Below are 22539 nucleotides of genomic sequence, written 5' to 3' on the forward strand. Positions count from 1 at the left end.
ATTGAATAATTATATATTATTGCTCGTCGTTACGTGTACAAACTTGGAAGAGAATAAAGAATTGTACAGAATAGAAGAAGGAAGAAAGAGCATGCAAAATCGTTTCCAGGCAAGAAAATGCAATGTATATTAAACAAAAATAATAAACAAGAGTAGAAACAAACAGAAAACAAAAGAAGATATCTTCCAAGACAACAATATTTTATTCAATTGCAACGCATACTTAATATTAAAACAGAATCGAAATAAATTATTGTTGCATTTCTTATAGGAAATTCAAGTAATTTTAAATATATAGTAGTGTAACAGGAAATGAAAAGTAAAAAGTAACTCAAAATCCCAGCTCAAAAGAAAAAGTAATGGGTTCAAAAATAAAAGATATTTTTCGATCTCTTTTAATTGCAAAATAAAACAAAAAAGATGCTCAACGCGCACATAAACTTCGCCCACCGTCGAAGAAGAACAACAAATTTTAAAGAAAAGAAAATTAAACAACAAATACAACAACAAAATAAGAACAGGTTGTTAATTTTTTTTTGTTTCTCAAATAATGTATGATTTGTTTTACATATACATTTAACGTGGATGACGCGCGTTAACTAAAAGAAGAGAAGAAAGAGTTCAAGATAATGTACAACAGGTTTTGAACCAGAAAATAATGAACTACACGTATTCACACACACAAAAAAAAAATGTTTTCAGAAACCCGATGAAACACCAAAAACCAAAATAAAGTGTTCTATAATATATATTTTTTTTTTATCAACAATCGATTGTTTTTAAAACATAGTAATTTAAAAATAAAGAGTACAGAGAAAAATGTGTTCAAAGGTGGCGGTGGAAACAAAATTGCATATTTTGGAGCGATTTCAAAGTTGACCTGATTTTGGTGAAATAACTATTTTTTAGGATTTAATGAGAGAAGTAGAAACAAAACCTTTTTTTTTGGGACCGGTTCTTCTTGAGAGGATCTTTTTCTTCCGCTTACTTTGCGGCGTTACCTTCTTCTTCGATATATATATTCAATGCTTGTGTATATATTTAAATAAGGTACCCAACACTCTTACAGCCACAATGCTTAGCTTCATATTCTTTATATATATCCTTCAAATAAATATATCGATTGACTATCCTAGGCAATAATAATTAGTAATAGAAGGAAAAGAAAACCCGAGATGGAGAGTCCCTCCTCCTCTTTTGGTTGCTGCCCCGAAAGACACACCCTCCTCCTTATCCTCACCACCAGTCGATGCGTTCTCTCCACAGCTTGTCTCGAAGACTAAGAAATTGTTCGTACACACTGTCCATATCATGATCACTAATTCTCTAAACCTCACTCCCGCGTCGTCTCTCCATATTTATAAATATTCACAAACTCTTTAAGAACATCGACGAATCTCCACCAAACGAATTTTTTTTAAAAAATACAAAATAAAAACCATTACAACCCATCTCAGAAATTCTTTTAAATAATTACGTCCATACAATCATTATGTATACAAAATAATATTATATATAAGCAAAATAAAAATTATAGAAGAGAAAACTAAAAAAACAACAAAAAATAATAATAATAATAAATGATATGGGGAGCGGCGGCGGCGGCGGTTTTCCTCGTTATTTAAAAAAAAAAGTTTTTTGGGGGGGCGTTCAATGGGGGGTGTGTGTGGGTTATATCTTCATTTGTTTTATAGATATCATACAAAGTGTGTCTTTCATGTTATGTTTTTTTTGTTTGCTTTTAAATATTTTTATATATATATAGTTAAGAGATTTTGTTTCTTAATCCTTACATCATCCTCAGGCTAAAGAGAAGAGATCAAGGGAGCTTAAACGCTTTCAGTAAATATGAATTACGTGAACGAGAATCCATGGAGACGATAAAACACGCTGATTGATGATAACGATGACAACGGAAAATGAAAAAAACAAAAATAAGAATCGTTACGTAACTATGGTTATGTTTTACAAGTTTGTTTTCTATAGGAGAAGACTGAAATGTGGGGGATCCGGCCCACGTGTTGAAAGTACAATTAATCTCCTCTTTAAAATTTATTTATAATTCCCATTTATACGTGTGTATAAGTATATAATCATGAGTGTTTGTGTTTTGTGTGTAATGTGTGTGTGTGTGTGTGTGTATAATATGTATTCAAATAATGTTAAACTCGTTTATAGTCAGGATGTTTTCGTCCTTTCTTATATTTGAGTGCTTTTATAAATTTTGACTTTAAATCCTCGGAAAAGAAAAATCCGTCCTTCGGCAGCGCTCCCGAATCTCTAAAATAAATTCGTCCCTCCATCTCTCACCCTTCTCCATGTGTTTTTTCTCTTAAAAAAATCTCTATCTCTCTGTCTCTTTGTGTCTGTAGTTTGTTGTTGTTGTTTTTTCAGTTTTTCGTGAAATTTTTCTTGTATGTATAATTATTATTACATGTTTTGTATATTTACTTTTTTGTTGTTTTTGTTTAAATTTAATTTAAATGTTTATTAATATTTATTATTATTTTTCTTTTCTTTTTATTATTATTATTTTATTTTTTTGTTTTGTTTCAATCTAAAGTGAGAGAATTGTGGGTCGGGGGGCCGGGACATCACATAGCATATTTGCGGGTCCATTCGCGCGCCAGCTCGTTGTACTTCTCCCTGTCCGTTTTATATATCCTAGCGATCTCTGGCACCAAAGGATCGTCCGGATTTGGATCGCATAAAAGTGAGCAGATTGATAACAGTACTGCAATGAGAACAAACAGAAAGAAAATACGTGTCAGGGTCGCGTGCTAAACTTTAATTCTCCTCTCAACTCTTCTCGTTACGTACCTTTTGAGATTGTTAATGCAGGTGACCACTGTGATCTTAATATATCAAGACAGATGCTACCATTACTGTTTATGTTTGGATGGTAGATTCTAGTAGTGAAAGCCACTTTGGGTGGTTTGAATGGATAGTCTGTGGGGAAGTGGATCGTCAAGAAGAACACTCCACCCTGATACGGACTGTCCGGCTACAAAACACAAAACAAAACCAACTTTTAATTTACATACCAACAGTTTATACATCACGTAAACATAATTAAAAACATTCATTTTTTCAAACAACATTCCTAATATTAATTACAATTATACCACATTCTTTCAATTTATTTGTACAGAATATTATAGTATATGGAAATAATATTCAATGTTTCAATCAACAAAAATTAACACTTTTATCTTCATAGATATAAAAATAATTATAATAAAAATTGCAAATCTTCATTTATAATTGATTAATAATTATAAAAAATTTAAAAGTCATTTGCACATAATTTAATAGCAAATGATTTGCGAAAAATGTAAACATATAAAATTGCTTAACCTTGACCATGAGTTATTAACCTGTAATAAATTTACAATTCCCATAAAGCTACATTTACTACCCAATAAAATTATTATTATTTTTTTAGAGATATTCACAATTTCTCTTGTTGAAAGTGAATTCTTGAATGAATCATGTACGTTGGGTCACATAATCGATGTATATCAATTTCTAAGTTGAAGGAGTATTGATTGTCCCTCTAGATTATTCATCCATGCGTGAATGATTAATACAACGAGTTAAGATTTCTTTTTTCCCGCCATATAATATTCATTAACAGACCTGAGAAACCCAAAAATAAACAGTTAATAAATGATTACAATATAAATAAGTCGTTACAATCAATAGTTTGGGAAATAAATTATTTTGAAAAATAAAGAAGTTCGTCTTTCTTTGTTTTCCACCACTTTAAATTCTTTAATCATCTGACTCATCGATTCCACTTTCATGTCTCCGTAGACAAAGGAACCAATATGGATGAATATGTGCATCAATTAAACTTAATATAACGCCCAACTTGTTCAGAAGATTCATTAATTATGAAACAAGATACAAAAATTAATGTTGTATCATGTAAAATATGCAAGTAAAAAAGAATAAAATCAGTATACGTCATTTGCAGATTACAAATGTTAATCAAAGAGGAACTGGCTGTTATCGCTAAATGAACACGTAATATTAATTCATCAGCAACAACTTTCGACTATTTATTTAGATTTGCACAAATAAATGTCGCATGAAATATTAATTCAATCCGCTCAAACTACCCATTGATAACACGTATTATTGCAGATAAATAAAGTATTAATAGCATGCAATAATAAGCAATTTTATGATGAGATACTAAAGACTGTTGCGAGACTGTAATCAAATTTATTAATAATGAGTCTAGGTAGCTCGTTCTCACAATTGTTTATAAAAAAAAACAACAACAGCAAAAGTTGGAATTACAATTGGACATTCGATTTAGTTGCAAAGCAAACAATCAAAAATAAAGCATATAAATGTAAAGTTATGAACTCTTTTAGTAAGAAATGATTCGTAAAACAGGATAATTGGGTTATCGTGTGTCTGATATTAAATCCAAAGATTGTTATCCGCTGTAAACTATAAATAACACTCAAAATTTAAGTAGATTAAAATACTTCAAGTCAATTTTCACCAACTTTACGTCACGTTCAAAAAATGCTATTAATAAACACGCAGAACAGAATATTCCTAGAAATTGAGAAACCAAGTATTAGATAGGTACTTGATCAATGGTATAGTAAATCCAATTCGTAATTAACTGGATTCGGTCAAGTGCAAGAGCGACACATGAACTTTCGGCTCTGGACAATTGCTTCGAAACCGGTTTTAACACAGGCTAATTGAGCAACGCAACTTTGATAATTCTCCAAACAATAAAAAGAAAGTGCAATTAAATGTTGCAAAAAAATAATAATAATAATATTGCTAAAGCTGTTACCGCATCAGGTGAAACGTATTAGGCAATTTCGTGATGTCACCTCAACCAGTGTTTTATTATTACAAGACAAAATATACCACCTAAATCCTATTAGAAGACTAGTTATAATCACTTGAGAAAACATCTATAATTAACTTGCTTTTTCTTTCATTCAGTTGATTCCACATGAATATTTTAATTCATTAAAAAGGTCAATCCACCTCAATGTATATATTCCATATGTTCACTTCCGATTTCACAGATTAAATTAAATTAAAATTTTGTAATAATTCATAATGATTAATAATTTCACACTTTATATCAACAAAAAAAATACAGTCGAAGGTACATGCATCAGCAATATTACTAACATAACAATTACAGTGAATTCAATTCAAACATATTTCCATTTTACCACAGTCATGCACTTTTTTTTCTCTCTATCTTTTCCATCGTTGTCAAACGGAAAAGAGAAACAAACGAAATTATGTTATTATCACATGCACACGAGCTCATGTGCAATACCCCTGGACATTCTATATACAATTGTCGAGCAAAAAAAAATGATTACTCGTCACAAGACCGATCGATTTGTAATAGTAATGCAACGGACGATGTGTGGTTTATATAACACTTGCTTTAGTTGAACTATCGTGGTGGGCACAGCGAAAAGAAATCAGATTAGATATCAGCAAATCTTATCTCGCCGCAATTGAAAAACAATATGTACATTATTATAGAAAGAAACTAAGCTTTAAAACGTATATAATATTATAATTTAAGAATGGTAGAAAAAAAAAAGAAATGTTAGCTCAAAATTCCGAAACAAAACTTAGAAATTTATGTTAATTCTATGAAATAGTAAAACGTAACTTCGGTTACGACACTCCGTTGAAACGTCACAAAAATCGCAACTATTTACTTTGAATGTATCGATTATCCCACATCTAAAATTAAATGTAATTTCTGAACGATTGGAACTCGTTTAAAACCCAATTTCATAAATGATTCACAAATAGTTATCAACTAATTGTAATTAAACTGAAATGTATATACTTGCAGTCAAAAGGTTATCAAGAAATAACTTTTCCAGAAAACACATTATTTTCCAGCTTCAATTTTAAAAATATTATTCATTTGATGATTGAAATGAGTTTCAAAACAGAACAATCTTTAGTTAAAATTATTAACATTGTTCAGCAATAAAAAGCTCTTAGATCATGAGAATGAAAAGTTGGAATTTAAAAGCATTGCTTGTTTGTTAATTAAATGATGAAAACAATGCTTATCCGACATTCAAATGATAAAAACAAAACAATTCTGCACAACAAAACAACACATAAAATGTATAATTTAAAAGGAAATAAAGAAATACTCACTGGTCCCATGATTGTGGCTTGCCAATGAAATACTGAAACAAAGAAAAACATAGCAAATTCAGTCAAATTTTCAACACACATCAAGAAACATTGTCAGCAGATTACACAAACAAATCAATATATACCAAAGTGAAAAGTTTCCTCTTTCGAGTTTGAAAAACAAAATTATTAAAAAGTACTTAGTTTTATGATTCGAACCAGAAGGAAGCCATACGTTTCATTGTTTGTCAAGACTTGAGTTCCTCCTTCAGTTTCTGTTTACTTCTTTTTTTTTAACGTTCAGTCATTTCGCCAGCAAAATCCAACCCACTTACCCGAAGCAATTAAGTAATTAATTACGCGTTTTAATAACGTAACCAGAACAAAAAAAATGCACATATCTGGAGCGGCGTTAATTAGCTCGAGTGGAAAATTAAATTATTGGTATTTTCCGAAATTGACGCCAGTTACGTATTATACTAGTTTTACTACCAGACACATCACATAATGGACGTTATTTCTTCAATAATGATTTCAATTGAATGTATACCTATAATCAGCTTTACTGAATTTATATGTAACTGTAAAGACAATGATGTCTAAACCAGATTTACTAGATATGAGGATGATGTCTCAACAGCAATTGGACCTAAGTTGACTTTGAACATGTTCATCTATTCAGTTCAAGTGTCATCTAAGATGGAAAAATAGGATCAATTGAAAATGCCAATACTTCAAGTAATTCATTTGAACCTATTTTCGCACCTTATATGAGATTTAAACTAGAATGGAACTACTCACATTTCGATGTTCAATGTGAACCCTGGTTCAACTGCTGTTACTCAGACAGATGTCCTTCCTTCCAAAAATAACTACTTTTACGTATCAATCCGACCTTAATGTGTTTACAGCCCTACAACAAGAACACACATGAGTAATCAGTGTATATACTAACTCCTAAAGAAATTGATAATATTTCTTGCAATTCATCTTAAAACTATCATTAGAACACTGATAATACACAGACGTTTACAATTTCCATTTTTTGTTTGTTTAAATATGCTATGTAAAGACTAAACATTATTTTCCAATTCTTCTTGCAACATCTTCATTTTGTAGTATGGTCACTGCTGATTACACTATTATAACGCATTGGATTTTAGCCAAGACTGTGCAAAATAAGAAATACGATTCCGAAATCTGAACGCAATTTCGAAACAACAAATTGATGTTAACCTTGTCCGAGCACTCAATAACAATTATTCGCAAATGCTTGTACAAGTATAATCTGGCCGATAAATGGTTTTACTACAAACTTAATAGATAATTTCAATGGGTAATGTCCAATTCGATTAAATGAAGAAAAGCCCCCAAGGGAAATACACATCTGTTTTACTGTCAATTACATGAAATTACATTAATATCGTCTCGAAATCCAAATGATCTGCTCAATATCAGTTATTTGTAATTAAAACTCTATACAATCTAAGATAATAGTGTTGCAATCACATATAAACAAAGTTAAAATTAAAATGATTGTTTGTTCATTGAATCAAAGTGTAAATAGAATTAATTAAGATTGAACATTTGACAATGTAATTTCAAAACAGCTTCATCAATGTACATATTATTATATGAACAATAAATATTAACATGCATGCATGCATGCAGATAATAATTAATACTTCATTTTCACTTCTCAAGGAGACTTTAAGAATTTGAGAGAAAAAATTGTAACCTGTTTATTATTTTTTTTCTATATTCCTCTAATTAGTGTCAGCATATTTTGTTTATTTCAATAAATGTTTATACGAAACGAAGATTTTCAAACTGGTTGTGAAACCTTACATCAAATTATTTAGCATCAATAAAATGTAGGTGATTGAACATACAATATCCTTGTTACATTTAACTAAATTTTACATTCATTTAATCTAATATAAAATGTTTTCTATAAGTTTCAAAAATAATGTCACATTCCCTAGATTAACTTATTAATTATTAAATTAAATCCAATATATTCATATGGAAACACAACATTTACTTATAAAATAATTAAAAATAAATAATTTAAGAAATTTTGGAATCATCAATTAAAAATTAATATATTCAATGTACACAGATGACTTCCAATTGGAATTCCCATATTATTTTCTACCTTATTCATTTCTTTAATCTTCTTGAATGTTCCATAATTATATATAAACTATTATCAATTCTAGAATTCATTCCTAGAACAGCCTTCATACATAAGCCATGGGTTACAATATATATGAACTTAATTTGTTTTCCAATGTAGGTTGTGACAACCATTGTCCTTCCATTGAAACTCCTAAGATCAACATTTGTGGTGATTGTTTAATATATATAAATGAAACTCTATATAAATATTATTTATATTCAAGAGTTGCACAAAATACTTTGCTCTTAATTCTTACAAGAATTAGAGCAAGAAATAAAAAACATGAAATCAAATTAGAATCTATTAGTTTTCCAATATCATATCTTATGATCCACTTTTATAACATATGCTAAAAGTGGATCATAAGATTATGTTATTGGAAGAGCAATAAAGTTTTATTTTACACAATTAATAAGTCTGCAAGATATGTGGAATTCCAATAGGATCCAATTGGATTTTCAGAATTAGGGTTCTTTGAATAACTAAGTACTTTTTATATAATATGAATTAACAAGGGGTTTAATTGATCTTGGATGAATGATTAAGGATTGGTATGTAATGAAATAGTATACTCACAGTCATCACCGACAGGTCCTGCTGAACATTGTGCGGGAGGATCTCTACCTAGGTCTTGTAGTTCCTACAATACAAAGTAAACAGTTCGATTAGTGGTAAATCATAAGTGGCACAGCAGGCTCAAAAATAACAGTAAATATATGAGTTGAGGTTATGGTGCATCAGCAGCCCCGAGCCAAACATTCTAGAACATTTGATTTATGCAACGACGGTGGCAACGGGGCGTGCTGAGGGTTGCATCCAACGTTTAATTAGATTAATGCATGTAATTGTTTCTTTCCCTGCCCCAATCGAAACGTCATCCGATTCGTTTGAGTCATATCAGACCTCCGATTAACGGCGGCACACGAGAATCTAATAGGACAGGGTCGAATTACACGCTCTTGTAAATCCCCTAGAATGCGTGCAGGAGGCTATCTAGATTGGATAGAATATAAGCAGCGAGAAAGAGAGTACGGTTAATGGTTTCCATTACGTTATATCCGGCATTTTTTTTTGTGTGTGTGTGTGTGTGTCGTTCGTTCGTCTGTCGAACCCGCAGATTTTCCTGTATAAGGCGACTCTTGCTGCAGGAATCTTGGCGTTTAAAAAAAGACGAACGGGCGATAATGGACACACGACGACGGTGCGAGCGGAAAAAACGAATAAAAATTGAAACGAGAGAAACGGAAAAAAAAGATGTATGAAAAGAAAGATGTATTCGGAACGAAGAGCAGAAAGATTCGTAGAATGCACGGTGTTGTATAAATGGGAGAGTGGAGAACCGCAGCTGACTTCGGGGCGTTCGCGTAGCTGGAGGGTTCTGTGGGGCCCTCGTCAACACGTTCTCGTCTCAGCAGTTAAGCTCAGGAAACGGTCTCCTCTCCCTCTGACACATGCGAAATTACAAAACGTGTGCATGTCGTCCGAGAGTGTGCCGTATGAATGGATGAATCGGATGGATGTATGGATGGGCATGGATTATATATACGAAAAGAGCCTATTTACCTTATTGATTCGTTTCAGAGCCATTTGGTGTGTTGTGTGTGTGTCTTATTTTTAACTACTGTTCCGGTGGCCTTTGCAAAATTGGACGAAGTAAAAAAAGTCACTACTCTCTTTCCTTCCACACTCTCTATCTTCTATCTTTCTCTCTCGCTGTCTCTCCTTTCTTCTCTATCTCTCTCTCTCTCTGTCTCACACACTGCGTGTAGTTGTAGTATCTATGACTGCTGACTGCGAGCGAGTGTGTGTGTCTGTAATCCCAGGAAGATTGCGTGTGGTGTCGGCAGCAATTCCGGTCTTCGATGGCTCTACCACACAGAGATCGCCGCACAGGGTGTCGTACTTTAGTCCTTCGCAACGACCCTCTTCGGTCGTACTGGTTCCAATTGGAAGATGAGAGAAATGCCTCCTCGCTCCGGTCTAGGTAGTGAGAAAACTACTACACAAAGATGGCCTCCTTTGAAAACCTGATGAACGACGTAACTCAAATCAAGTACAGATAGACGTCCGTCGCGCTCTCTACCTCTAGCCACCTCTTCCTCACTATAATACCGCTCTCTTCTTCTCTCAGCCGTCGCGCCGATCGCACCCTCTATCACCGCTCCGGTTTATTAACTTCTTCCGGATGCAGATGGACGATGGTCTCTTCGTCTGGTACGCTGTTCTTATTGCTCGATGACTTCCTAACACTATGCAGCGCTTTGGAGACGCGCCCTTTTTCTTTATCGCTTCGTCTGGAATTTGGAAATTCTAGAAAAAGATGACCGATTACTTCCGTGACTAAGCAAAGTCACGGCTACGACACAAACGGCCAATCCTTAAAACAACGACGTGACTACTCAACGACAGATGGCACCGCCACATCCAACATGACAGAATCAAACACCCTACAACATTTAGAATTTGAATCATTCCAATTGTGGTCAATTATAATCTTATAAGATTGCAATTTGAAATAAAAACATTCATCAAGATGTTCAAGAGTTATATCAGTCTGTAGAATATTTATATGTTTATGATGCAACTTCCAAAAAGATTATGAAAGTATAAATACAATTACTATAAACTAAACACATTTATGCTTAGATCATTTAAAACATTTCAAACAAAGAGAAATAGTGACACCAATTTTCTATTTTGAAAATCTTTGTAAATTTTACTTACTTTTACCATTAAAGTCATGAATTTATATATTTTAAATAGTAAACATATTTTTTTTCTTAATTATATATAATTATAATAATGATACACAAAGTCCTTAATGAGCAAACAATTAATACATATGCAGTTGTTTTCATGTTGATATTGATTATGAGTCATACGCTTCTGTCAACAAACATATTTATTTATTGGTTGCTTATTTACCAACAAATCAAGTTATAATTTTTGTTAAAAACATTAAAGCTTTATAATCTTAGTAATTTGTTATGTAATAATAAGTTTTATTTTTAACCAAAAAAAGTTTTAAAAACTTTGTCCCTCTTAACGCAAATGTAAATTAAGTTGCCTATATTGTCCATATATTCACCTGTATTATGTTAAAATTCAATTTAATTAAAATTTAATTATAATATGACCATGAAGGTATTGAACCCAATTCAGAACAATCACACTGAATTCAATTATTGACCTCATGGAGCAAGGAATGTATTCTATAAATTATGTTTAAAACAACAATTTTTATTTCTTTCAATTACACTATTATTAATATAAAACTTACTTTTATTCATACACATATTACTTAATTAGTTTAGAATTAGACTTAAGTATTAATAAATTTCAATGTAACTAAGAATTTTGTTTATTTATAATACTATGCATGATTCAAAACGTTTATATTAAAAAAAAAACAATAAAAATATTGAACTTTGACTAATGTCTATTTTTGTCTGAATCTATATTTAATTTATTATGTTTTTGTCTCATCGAATTGATTTGAATTATTACGTATTTTAAATAATAAATTTTCTTATATTCAGGAAAAGGTAATTTATAATAATTTATGCATATGGTAATTGATTGCTCAGTATTTTTCAAAACATGTTAGCAGATTGATGCTAAAAGAAAAACGAAACCTAAATGAATATGAAAGCTAAACGTATTTAATTTGTACATAAATTACGGACAAAATGCGTGGGAAAGAAATGAATGGAGAGTAGAAGCCTGCGTAATTTTTTCTGTTTGGAAGATCTGCGTAAACACGTCTATAAAATATATTAAATGCGAACGCAGGAATGCAAAAAAAAACACACACGTAGTAATAGATTGCAAACAAAATGATACAAACATTGCACAGAATGGTTTGCGACATGCGAAAACACTTGCTCCATTTTTTTTCGTTATTACCATTATTGTATTTCTTCTGTACAAATACGCAATGGGGAGCGAGGACGCAATTACCCGCAAGTTCGGTTATGCGATCACAACAATGGAAACGTGCGAAAATTCACTGCGTCCGATCGATCGGAAAAGTTGAAAGAGAAAGAAAGTTGTTTTCGTTTTGGTAATTAACGGTGAAGATGTCTGCGGTGTTGAATGAATAATGGATGTTATTGATATTCACACGAGAGACAGAAATAAAGAAAAAGTAGTGTCCAGTATTGCGAATCTGCTGGAACTTCTTTTGTTTTTTTTGTCTTTGAACGAGGTGCTGCGTTTCCGGTGCTCCGGTAAAATTAGAAGTGCGCGAAGGTCGTAGGAGTAACGAAAACCCATACAGATTATTTCGTCTTTCGCAATTTCGAATCCGAGCAATTACGAGAGCAAGAGGTTGATGGCAAGGTCGCACCTCAGGGTCTCCGGCCGAAGAATTCCGGGTTTCTCAATAATCGCCTGATTATTTCACGTGCGGAATTAAAGATTTAAATAAAAACACATAAGATTTTCGTGTACGTTTACTGCATCTTTCTCTCCGCACAATTCCTTCAGGCACTTTTTTTTTACTTTCACTTTTTTTTTCTGTATACTAATATATTACATATATAAAATCGATCTTCGATTACATTAATCGACGATCCTCCTTGCGTAATCTTAATACTGCTCAGTTCACTTATCTAATGGTTATGACATATTATGGCGATGGATTAGTACGTGTATTGGTACTGGAGGTTGTTCTGAGCTCTTCCCAACTTCACGTCCACGTAATTCCTTCCGAAACTCTGCTCCTGCAAGGAATCCAAAAGCTCCTGGTGATCCTCCTCCTGAGCCTGCTGAATGGCTTTGTTGTAGTTATCGATTTGCCCGGAAGTAGCAGCCGGATACGGGTATTCCGCTGCGGCGAACAGAGGTTTATCGAAGACAGGAATCGGCGGTGGGTTCATCCCGAAACTGGGAAAGTTGTACTCCGTGGATGATGATCCATCGTTCAGGTAATCATCGTAATTGTTCTGGGTATTGGCTAACAAATCCACAGGAGATGGCCTGAAGCTGTCGTACCTATTGTAGTATTGACCACTGGATAAACCCAAGATCACCAACAGCTGCAAACACAACTCTCAGTTAAAAAAAAAAGTAATATGAACAGATTTTAAATGGAAAACAAAAAAAAAACTCACAGACAGTACGGATTTCATGGCTGGAACTGAACCGACTAAAATGGATCGAGTAAAAAGAAATGTGTTTCGATGCGCGGTTGGAACGCAACTGGTCTTCGAGCGTCCGCACAAGTTTCTCTTATATAACAATCCAGCGTGGTTCCACGAAATTTTTATCAAATTCTACTCGAAATTCTATTTTTATTGGTGCAAACGCACACGCAAATTCCAAAACTAAATTATTAAGATGCATTTGTTTTCTTACAAACTTATTTAGTTAGTTTGAAATCTTGAGACGAATTTAGTTAAATGAATTAAATTAAAATCAAATTATAACAGTTTGCTGATTTACATATTATTGAAGGATCTCCGGTCGATGGACTACAGTTTTTTATTTAAATAAGTTTGGAATTAGTTTAATTATTTTATTGGAACAACATATGCAAATCTCCAATCTTTATATTAATTAATTAACAAATGTTTGTAAAAGCAAATCAAATATGTAACTTTTAATAAGAAGTAAACTAAAATTTAAGCTATTGTAACGAGTTTAATCCGTTTCAAAATTTCCGGATTTTTACTTGTATAGTGAAATACTCATGCGCAATCCGGGACTTCTCTTCTCATCGTCACTCGTTATGCGAATTGTTTATCCTTAAGTCAAGTCGTTTTTCTTACAATTCAGTTTGCTCGTTAATCGAAATGCTCGTTATGCAAAGTTCCACAGTACTTAATTACTTAGTTTACTATGTTAATTTTAGCTATTCATATATTATACACGCCTTTTAATTATATTAAACAAGATTGAATTTATGATATGAGCTTAATTTATTCTTAAATTTATACAATATTATTAACGCGCGTGTGAAATGATTGTTGAATGTGTACAAAGCCAATGATAAATTACAGAAATATGATTTCAAATTTGATCTTGTTATAATTAGTAAATGTGTATCGACCTCCGTGTAATGACCATTAACAAAAAAAAAATACTATAGCCCCATATTTCATAATAACAGATTTTGATCAAGGATGTACACCTAGGCGTTGTCAACCTTGAAAGAAAGACAAATGTCTGTTATTTTCATTGTTTCGCGGATGCGAGAAACCGAAATGAATAGAAGGCGAGAAATCTGGCAGTAAATCGAATGACTCGACCATTGCATTGCATTGCACTTTGGAAATCGACTAATAATCGTTCGCGCTTTTGATGCCAGACATCAATGTCAATGCTGCGCTACTGCTGCAACAATAACAGCAGCAGCAGCAGAAGCAAAAACAACAAGAAACCCTTTCACCGCTCAGCACAATATTATAGAATCACGTAGCCTAATGATACGAATAATTTTCCATATTTTCTGCTTTCAATAAGAGAATCGTGTTTACGACCAAAGAAGGTAATTAAAAGTTGGTTCCGCTTTTGTAACGCCCAGCAGACAAAACGCTTTTACGCAACCTTCAGAAATAATAGAAGAATTCTACATGTTTTCTTTGAGACCACTGTCGAAAAAAAAAAATAATGTAGAGAAGTAAACGAAACATGAGAGATTCCATCGTAAGTTGAGAAACCTCTTGAATTATTCACACAGTTTTTCTTGTTTAAATCATCTTATATTCATAAATTTTGTAAATTGCAGATAATATTAAATAATTCTTTATAATCTTCTGTTACTTTTGTGAGATTTTTATACTTAATATACTGTATCAAATATTGTGAAACTTTGAATATATTGATGAATATTAACAATTTTGATTTAGTCCAAATTTTTACAAACTTTTTCCCAAGATCAGCGTTTATTTAAATGCAATTATTTCCAAGTGCATTTGAAGTTATTGGCCTGAAATCTAAAAAGCTATAAAATAAGAATTAGATCCTTTCATTTTGCAAATTTGGGCGCGGAATTGTCTGAAATTTTATTCCAAAAATGAAAATAATGTTCACCTTGGTGGACTCAATTGTTCAGTCCTCAATGCGATTACATAGTGCAGTAGGATTTCTCTATAAATAACAAGAAATGAGAAATTTGTAATTGGTAATTGATCCAATTGGATTAGGTCTATTTTAGGAAAATTAGCCAATGAGGAAAATATAAAGAACAACTGAAAAACATTATATGTAAGATATTGCGAGCGAAAGTGTCTCCAACACTGGCAATTACTAATAGATCCGTTGCGTATAACAGAAAATTGTAGTGTATGCTGGTGCAGGCCAATGCTGGTACTCTCAAAACACAAACACACACGGAAAGATACTAATAAAGCGAGGGGAACCGCGCGTTTTACGTAACAACGAAAGTTATTATAATATATACACTTTTTCGTTATGACTATTATTGAGATTAGTAGATTCCATCTTACGTGATGCTCTTGACATCGAAATGTGCTCCAATTTCGTTTTCTCTCGAAATGTCAAAGAACCAACCGAGTTTTAGGATTATTTTTTAGAAATGTCACCGTATTAATTACAATAAATTGTCGCATTGTGATTGAACTTAAGAAAACACTTGAGAAATGAAGAAAAAAACAAGTCTGATTTTTCTCGTTAATTAATGCGTGCGTTGCTGTGAGAATGTAACATTTATTCATTTAAAAATGCAAGTAATTTCACTAATTTTAATTATGTTATGATAATATTAACATTAATCAATATGCAACTTTCCCTATTCAACAAACGCACAATAAACAATTTTATTTCCTGTACAATCTGTTGATACTTGTTCTATGCAATTTTACAAATTTGTTTCATATAAGACCGTTATGCGTCATTTCCCGGCATTTTCCGGATGATTTAAAAAGAAAAATTGCTGTGGTTACATAACATTTTCACTAGTAAATTTTTACTAATAATTTCTAAAATTATTTCTATTGAAATTGATAAATAATTAAATTTAGTGTTCAAGTCTATTAAAAATGTGACAGTAGACTTTCCATTAATTTTTATTTAACAAGTTTTTTTTTCGTTTAAATTATAAATTGTATAATCGCATATGAATTTGTTGATATATCTAAATATATTTCTATTACTTAACAACAAAATTTAAAAAAAAAATCAAGGTAAACTGATGCTTGGAAGCAGCAAACTAAAATTATATAAATATCGGTTACAGACGATTAAACATGGAAAATATTTTTGCGCAAAACAAAAAAAAATAATCAGCAAAATCTTTTGCAATTATTACAATGAGATTTGTACCACATGTGGCTGGACCTAATTGCGAAACATATTATAATTATTGGTGATGAAAGAAAGGAAACTGTCGTGCAATCCACTTGCCACAAATTCATTTATTATTATGTAATTGTTTTGGGTAAGAATTTCCCAAATTTAATACAAACAATGACGTCAATGCTATCAATCAATTAATTAGTTCACCGATTTGTAATCCATTGAGTTTCCACCATATAGAGAAGCCATTTCCAATTTGAATATAAATGTTTTGCCTTCGAGACATCAGTTTTGAAAGAAATAGTTAAAGAGAATTTAATTACTTTTGTTATTGCTCCAATATTCAAAATAAATATAAAATTCAATTATAATTAAGGAAAATAATTAATGGATTTATAAATATTAAATTTTGTAGAGGTAGAACTTATTTAGTTTGATAACAATTTTAATTAGTATTAATTTGCATATAGTTGTGTACGTTTGGTTGCCTATAATAAAATAGCCTAAGGCATTAATTTCTATAATAAAGTAAATTTTATACATTGTTCATTAATTATATAGACATTTAATACATTTTAAAAGACTATAAAGTATATACAATTATTGTTGATTTATGATATAATTTACTAAAAATAAATTTTATAAGACTCATCCAATATGAGGACGTTGGCGATTCTGAAGTTTATTAAAACATCTAATGCCTTCATATGATTTAAATTTGTTGACATTTCTAATTTACACCCTTCTGAGGTCTCTCCAAGAACCTATGTGGGACCCCGGTTCGAAATACGTTATATTTTCATGTTCGACTCGTTACCTTTCTTGTTTTTACCTGTCTTGCCGTATCTCTCTTCTGTATATATTTCATTGAAGTTAGTTTAAGTTTGGTTTAATAGTTATATTTTTAGTTTCGTTAGAAGAAGTTGTTTATTTTGATTATTTGGGCTGAAGAAGGAAGTTATGGTTTTATTGGTAGAAGTTGTTTACTTTAATTATTTGGGCGGAAGAAGAAATCCGAAGAATAAATTGTTACTTTGGTTTTTGTGCTTTGACTGAACAGACAGTGGCTGGCTTGTTGGCGCGTAATGCGGAAGCAAAATGAAGAAGTGGGAAGGAATGAAGCAGTGCCATCTGTCGGAATGCGTCTCTCAACAATTGACTTGCAGACAATCCAATTTAAATAAAAGTTAATGCATTTTTTTAATTGCTTATTAATTAGTTAATTCATTAACAAATTATGTATATAAATAAATTAATGCATATATATTAATAAACATTTATTTGTTGTTCTTCGAATAAGCACTAAATTAATATAATTTCTTTCCGTAAATGTTAATTCCATACTTGAATCAATCTCTTCGACGTGTCTTAAACGAATATTTCGTTCGGCTTTACAAATGGAACTATAAAACAGTACCACGGCGAAATCATAGACATAGTCTTACTAAACTTAATTTCAATTATTTACACGAAAATAAGGACGCATCTTTTATACATATATATTTTTTGTTACAAATTTCGTATTTATTATTGAGGCTTGCTATCCAACGGCTGCATCTGATCAATGTTCTCAGCTTTCGAGTTGGAGCGACTCTTCTTACCGAAGCAGGAGGCTGTGAAGCAGGTGTCTCCGACTCCAAATTTCTCGCCGTCTTCGATGGACTGAGGCATCGGACTTCCGAGTGTTTCCGGAAGGAAGAGAGTGAGGAAACCGGAAACTAGAGCGATCACGGCGAAGATGATTGCTGGTAAGGTTGGATCGAAGGAGTCCAAGAGTGTGATGAGAGGTGTTAAAGCGCCGGAGAGCCTGGCGCACATTGAACCAACTCCTAAAGCTGAGTTTCTGATGACCGTTGGGAAGAGTTCGGCTGAGTAGTTGTAGACGATGGCAAAGCTGCTGGCGATCAAGAATTTTCCTGCCATCACTACAGAAGTGGCTTCTGTGCTTCCTTGGGTCAATTGGGTTGCGATGATGCAGCAAAGACCTCCAGTCAACATGTAGAAAGAGATCAGAGGTCTGCGACCTGTGCGATCCATCAGGCAAACAGTGATCACGTAGCTGGGCAATTCCACCAAACCCATGAGGAAGAGGATCAAGTAAGGGTTTCCATTCAGTTTACCAGTACTCAAGGATAATCCGTAATAAGCGATGGAGTTTGCGAACCAGCATAAGCAAATGTTCAAACTTTTCTTCCTCAAGTTTGGTGTTTTGAACATATCCAAAATAGTAGCGTTATCGTCTTCGCTGCTCCTATTCTCGATTTTCGCTTGAGAAACGTAATCGGATTCGTCGATGTGGATGGGACTGTTGTTCATCTTCAAAGCCTTCTTGATGATCTTAACGGATTCGAGTACTCGTCCTTGAGCCCACAACCATCTTGGAGATTCGTCCATGATCCACCAATGCGCAACCAGAAGAAGACCGTGCAGACCGTAAACGACCTGCAGGATTTGCCTGTTCGGGATGAGAGCGCCCCAACCTGCTACCAACATGATTCCTCCAGCAAACGCAGCTTGGAAAGCCACGCCGCAGACTGTTCTTTTGCTAGGCCCAACGAGTTCCATCGTCAGCACGAAAGCGGTGATGTAACTTCCAGCGGATCCAAAGATACCCAGCAAGAATCGAATGACCAAGAAACTGATGTATTCAGGGGTAAAAGCGACTGCGACTCCTAAAATGAGCTGGAAAAGAGCGGACCATGTAAAGATCGTTTTTCTTCCGTATTTATCCGCAGCGTTTCCAAGAGTGACAGCGCCGGTGAAGACACCGAACATGAAGACGGTTTGCGCGACGGCTCCCATCCAACGTCTGCTGCAGACGAAATTCCATTCGATCGCCCTCGAAGACTTATAATAAGTATTATCGTAGACCCATTCTTCGCAATCGACGGTATTGTTGTATACATCTAAAGTTCTGCAGCTGTCGAAGGCGCCGCTGTCCAACTGCGGGATGAGGTGACGGTGCTCGATGTTGTGGTAATTGCTCTCCGATCGGTTCACCTCCACTCCAGGGATCAGGCATCTTCGCAACAGCAACAAGAAAAAGAATCAAGTTAAAGTCGGTCACGGTGAAAGACGTGGATGAGGTTTACCTGTGTTCGGGTACGGCCGCAACGGTCACAAGAGACAGCATGTGAATGCCCGCCGTCACCGCAGCGAGCAAATGAAGGACAAACTGCAGGAACTGGTATTTCCCAAAGTCACCTGAAACAAATATGAATCTCCAATCAGTTATTTGTACACTCTGTATATTAAACTCTTAAAATACCAACAACGATTCTCAAAAACCGCCAGTAATTTAATGATCTTTAATACATTTATATAGGATTTTTAGTTAAACAAAGTAATGAACTTTAGTTTAATTAAAATATTATCTGTAATTTCTAAATGTTGACCATTCCAAATGCAACAACGTTCGTTCAACAATTAAAAATTTAACAAAATTTATCGCTTTAGCTATTTTCACAGAACGTTGCGTTAATTAGCATTATTACTCTAATCACAAAAATATAATTGGTTATTTCGTTCCCAATCAAAACAGTACAAAGCGAATGGGCAATAAAATAATGTGTGCATGCATAATTTTACGTGCACTTCGTGTAAATAACATAAATGCAAAACAAGAACACGAAGTAACCGTCCTTTATCTATCAACAAAAACCAGATTGCTATGGCAACCTTATCTAAGGTTTTTTTTTTCCTTCTCACCATGGTTACAATGATTTTAACCATTCGTTTTCGGTTCTAATTGCGCTCGCAAGAGACGAAAAACGTACAACAAGTTTGTATCTAATCTGCTCTCTCGCAATTTCACGAGTCAAAGTCGTTCGGACTATTTAGATAATGAAAATTATCACATGGCTTGTTTGTCGCTGTTGTTTTTCGACGAAGAGATATAGGATCCACTCGAATGCCCTCGGATCATTATGCAACGAGCGATCGCGACGACTCCGATGATTGCTAATCGGAATACGAAATGTGCTCATTTATCTTAAGTAGCAAACAACAAAATCGGACCTCCCATACAATGATGAACATTGAGTTAGGATTTTCATCATCGCATTAAGATAACTTGAAGTAATCTTAAGCATTAATTACTTAATAATATTTAAATAAGTAACGCAATCTTAGTTCCATTCACTATTTTTTTCTTCTTCTTATTGTTTTATTAAACAATGGACGCACGCACGTCTTCTTCCTAAGACGTGACTCCCCACGCACTGCAGTTAACATTAGTTTCTAATTGTTAATTGCTAACATCCAGTAAATGGAATTTTAATTGCATTTGTCTGCTTCTCGGCTAATTCCAGTTTTCATTAAGATTATTTACGACCAAATTAGGTTTTAATAGTTTTAAAACGATTACTCCAATTAAATATGCTAATCAATTTCATTCATTACACTTTCAGTCTATAATACATTCAATGTTGTTAAATTAACGTAAAACTTCTTTTCAACAATAGTTAAAAATAATTTAAAAAAATATGTATAAAAGAAGCAAACTGTGTTTTATTCTATGTTTGGGATCGAAAATAATTTCAAGTTCTGAGTTATCGTTTGTACGGAAATATTTGTAGTCAATTCCTTCTCGGTAGAGGAAATTCTAGCTGTAATTATAAAGGAGATATGCATTCCGAAATGAGCAAAGGCTTCAATTATGAAGAAAGAGGGAAAAAAAATGAGAGGAAGCATGGAATGTCCGACCCGATAATCACACGTACTTTTTGCTCCAATTCCTGCATCGTACGATGCAATTATCCAATTGAAACAACAACAAAAAAAAACCTACGAAATTACTTTAAATTCCGAAAAAAATAAATCATAGAAGTTACTACGTCGCCTGGAATTCCATGCTACTGAAGAGGCGTTATCTCTTATCAGTCGGGAATGAAAAAAAAAAAACGTGATTACATACGCAACTTTTGCCAAAGTATAACGTATAACAACACACGTTGATCAATAAATAAAACTAATAGAAAACGAATAAACATATTGCAAATCTTCGGGTCAAAAGTTTACCCAATACTGAAAATAATTAACCCAGAAGGTCACGAAGGAATTGATTATTATTGTTGTTTTTGTTTTATTTCTTGTTTTTACTATTTTTGTATTTTGCGGTGCGAGAGAGAACAGATTTGTTGTTGCTCGATTGATTCTTAGAAAGGCGCCAATTGCATAACGGCGATGATCGAAATGCGGCGATTTTCTTGGCCGAAGACCGGAGGAAAAACGCGATCGGCCTTGGTAATTAAACGCATTTCTTATGCAAATTGCTCGTACAATTTTAATTGTAATTTGTTCTTTATTTTCGTTTTACCCCAGTACACGCTCTTCGTGCAATGCGTTCGCGTCTCGACCGAATTGATGATGAGATTGAATTATGCATCATACCCAGGTGACCCATGAGGGTGTCCAGATCTCCTTTTTCTTCATGGCTTGTTTCTTCTTTGCTCATTTTGTTCTATGCAGAGGACTATTCTCTTATGCAAAAGCCTGCAATCCTGCAAGACTCAGGTTTCCTTCTCTTTCCCTCTCTACGGATCGAGATAGCTGCTGAACACCACAGAACCAACCGAACAACAGAACCAGTCACTTTACTACTAAACTAAAAACTCGCGACTGCCACAGTTTTACGCCTACTTCGAGTATTATATTATACCTTCCACTCCGTCGAATCACGATACTTCATTACGCCTGCCATCATCAAGATCATGCATCTCTCATACTCATCCATCTTCCCCCCAATCAGATTTCAATACAAATATCATCAAGTGTCATCATCATCATCATCATCGATCTAATCAAAAACAAAAACACAACCATCTTTGATTATAACAAAAACTAATATTAATCGATTTTTATTATTAATAACATTCTGCATTTACAAAATATATTATCTAATATTGTATATTTACTTAAAACAATCATTAAATATT

General features: G+C 33.2%; 3 protein-coding genes across 3 annotated transcripts; all 3 read right to left on the bottom strand.

The window, feature by feature from the left end:
• Positions 1 to 2538: 2538 nt before the first annotated feature.
• LOC108557951 (ubiquitin-conjugating enzyme E2-17 kDa) lies at positions 2539 to 10716 on the bottom strand. Its single transcript, XM_017914702.1, has 5 exons — positions 9908 to 10716; positions 8921 to 8984; positions 6184 to 6215; positions 2821 to 3004; positions 2539 to 2734 (listed from the first exon to the last, which is right to left on the bottom strand). Exons 1-5 carry the CDS (start codon positions 9929 to 9931, stop codon positions 2595 to 2597), a joined length of 444 nt encoding a protein of 147 aa, XP_017770191.1. The 5' UTR covers positions 9932 to 10716; the 3' UTR covers positions 2539 to 2594.
• Positions 10717 to 12040: 1324 nt separating this feature from the next.
• LOC108557947 lies at positions 12041 to 13533 on the bottom strand. The gene is made up of 2 exons (XM_017914694.1): positions 13459 to 13533; positions 12041 to 13383 (listed from the first exon to the last, which is right to left on the bottom strand). Exons 1-2 carry the CDS (start codon positions 13474 to 13476, stop codon positions 12988 to 12990), a joined length of 414 nt encoding a protein of 137 aa, XP_017770183.1. The 5' UTR covers positions 13477 to 13533; the 3' UTR covers positions 12041 to 12987.
• Positions 13534 to 17865: 4332 nt separating this feature from the next.
• On the bottom strand, positions 17866 to 22244 carry LOC108557949 (organic cation transporter protein). Its single transcript, XM_017914699.1, has 3 exons — positions 21995 to 22244; positions 19696 to 19807; positions 17866 to 19625 (listed from the first exon to the last, which is right to left on the bottom strand). The coding sequence occupies exons 1-3, from the start codon at positions 22056 to 22058 to the stop codon at positions 18131 to 18133; spliced, it is 1671 nt and encodes a 556-aa protein (XP_017770188.1). The 5' UTR covers positions 22059 to 22244; the 3' UTR covers positions 17866 to 18130.
• Between the last annotated feature and the right edge of the window lie 295 nt (positions 22245 to 22539).

This window comes from Nicrophorus vespilloides, unplaced genomic scaffold (assembly GCF_001412225.1).
Source record: "Nicrophorus vespilloides isolate i.1.1-1 unplaced genomic scaffold, Nicve_v1.0, whole genome shotgun sequence".
Taxonomy (NCBI): domain Eukaryota; kingdom Metazoa; phylum Arthropoda; class Insecta; order Coleoptera; family Silphidae; genus Nicrophorus; species Nicrophorus vespilloides.

What these genes read in the sequence shown, in the direction of transcription:
- LOC108557951 (XM_017914702.1), bottom strand. Translation starts at nt 9,931, where the DNA reads ATGGCTCTGAAACGAATCAATAAG. An exon ending in AGGACCTGTCGGTGATGACT is followed by an intron (nt 6,216 to 8,920) that starts GTGAGTATACTA and finishes TCTTTGTTTCAG; the next exon opens with TATTTCATTGGCAAGCCACA. An exon ending in TGCATTAACAATCTCAAAAG is followed by an intron (nt 2,735 to 2,820) that starts GTACGTAACGAG and finishes TTCTCATTGCAG; the next exon opens with TACTGTTATCAATCTGCTCA.
- LOC108557949 (XM_017914699.1), bottom strand. Translation starts at nt 22,058, where the DNA reads ATGAGCAAAGAAGAAACAAGCCATGAAGAAAAAGGAGATCTGGACACC. An exon ending in CACCCTCATGGGTCACCTGG is followed by an intron (nt 19,808 to 21,994) that starts GTATGATGCATA and finishes TATTTGTTTCAG; the next exon opens with GTGACTTTGGGAAATACCAG. An exon ending in GCGGCCGTACCCGAACACAG is followed by an intron (nt 19,626 to 19,695) that starts GTAAACCTCATC and finishes GCTGTTGCGAAG; the next exon opens with ATGCCTGATCCCTGGAGTGG.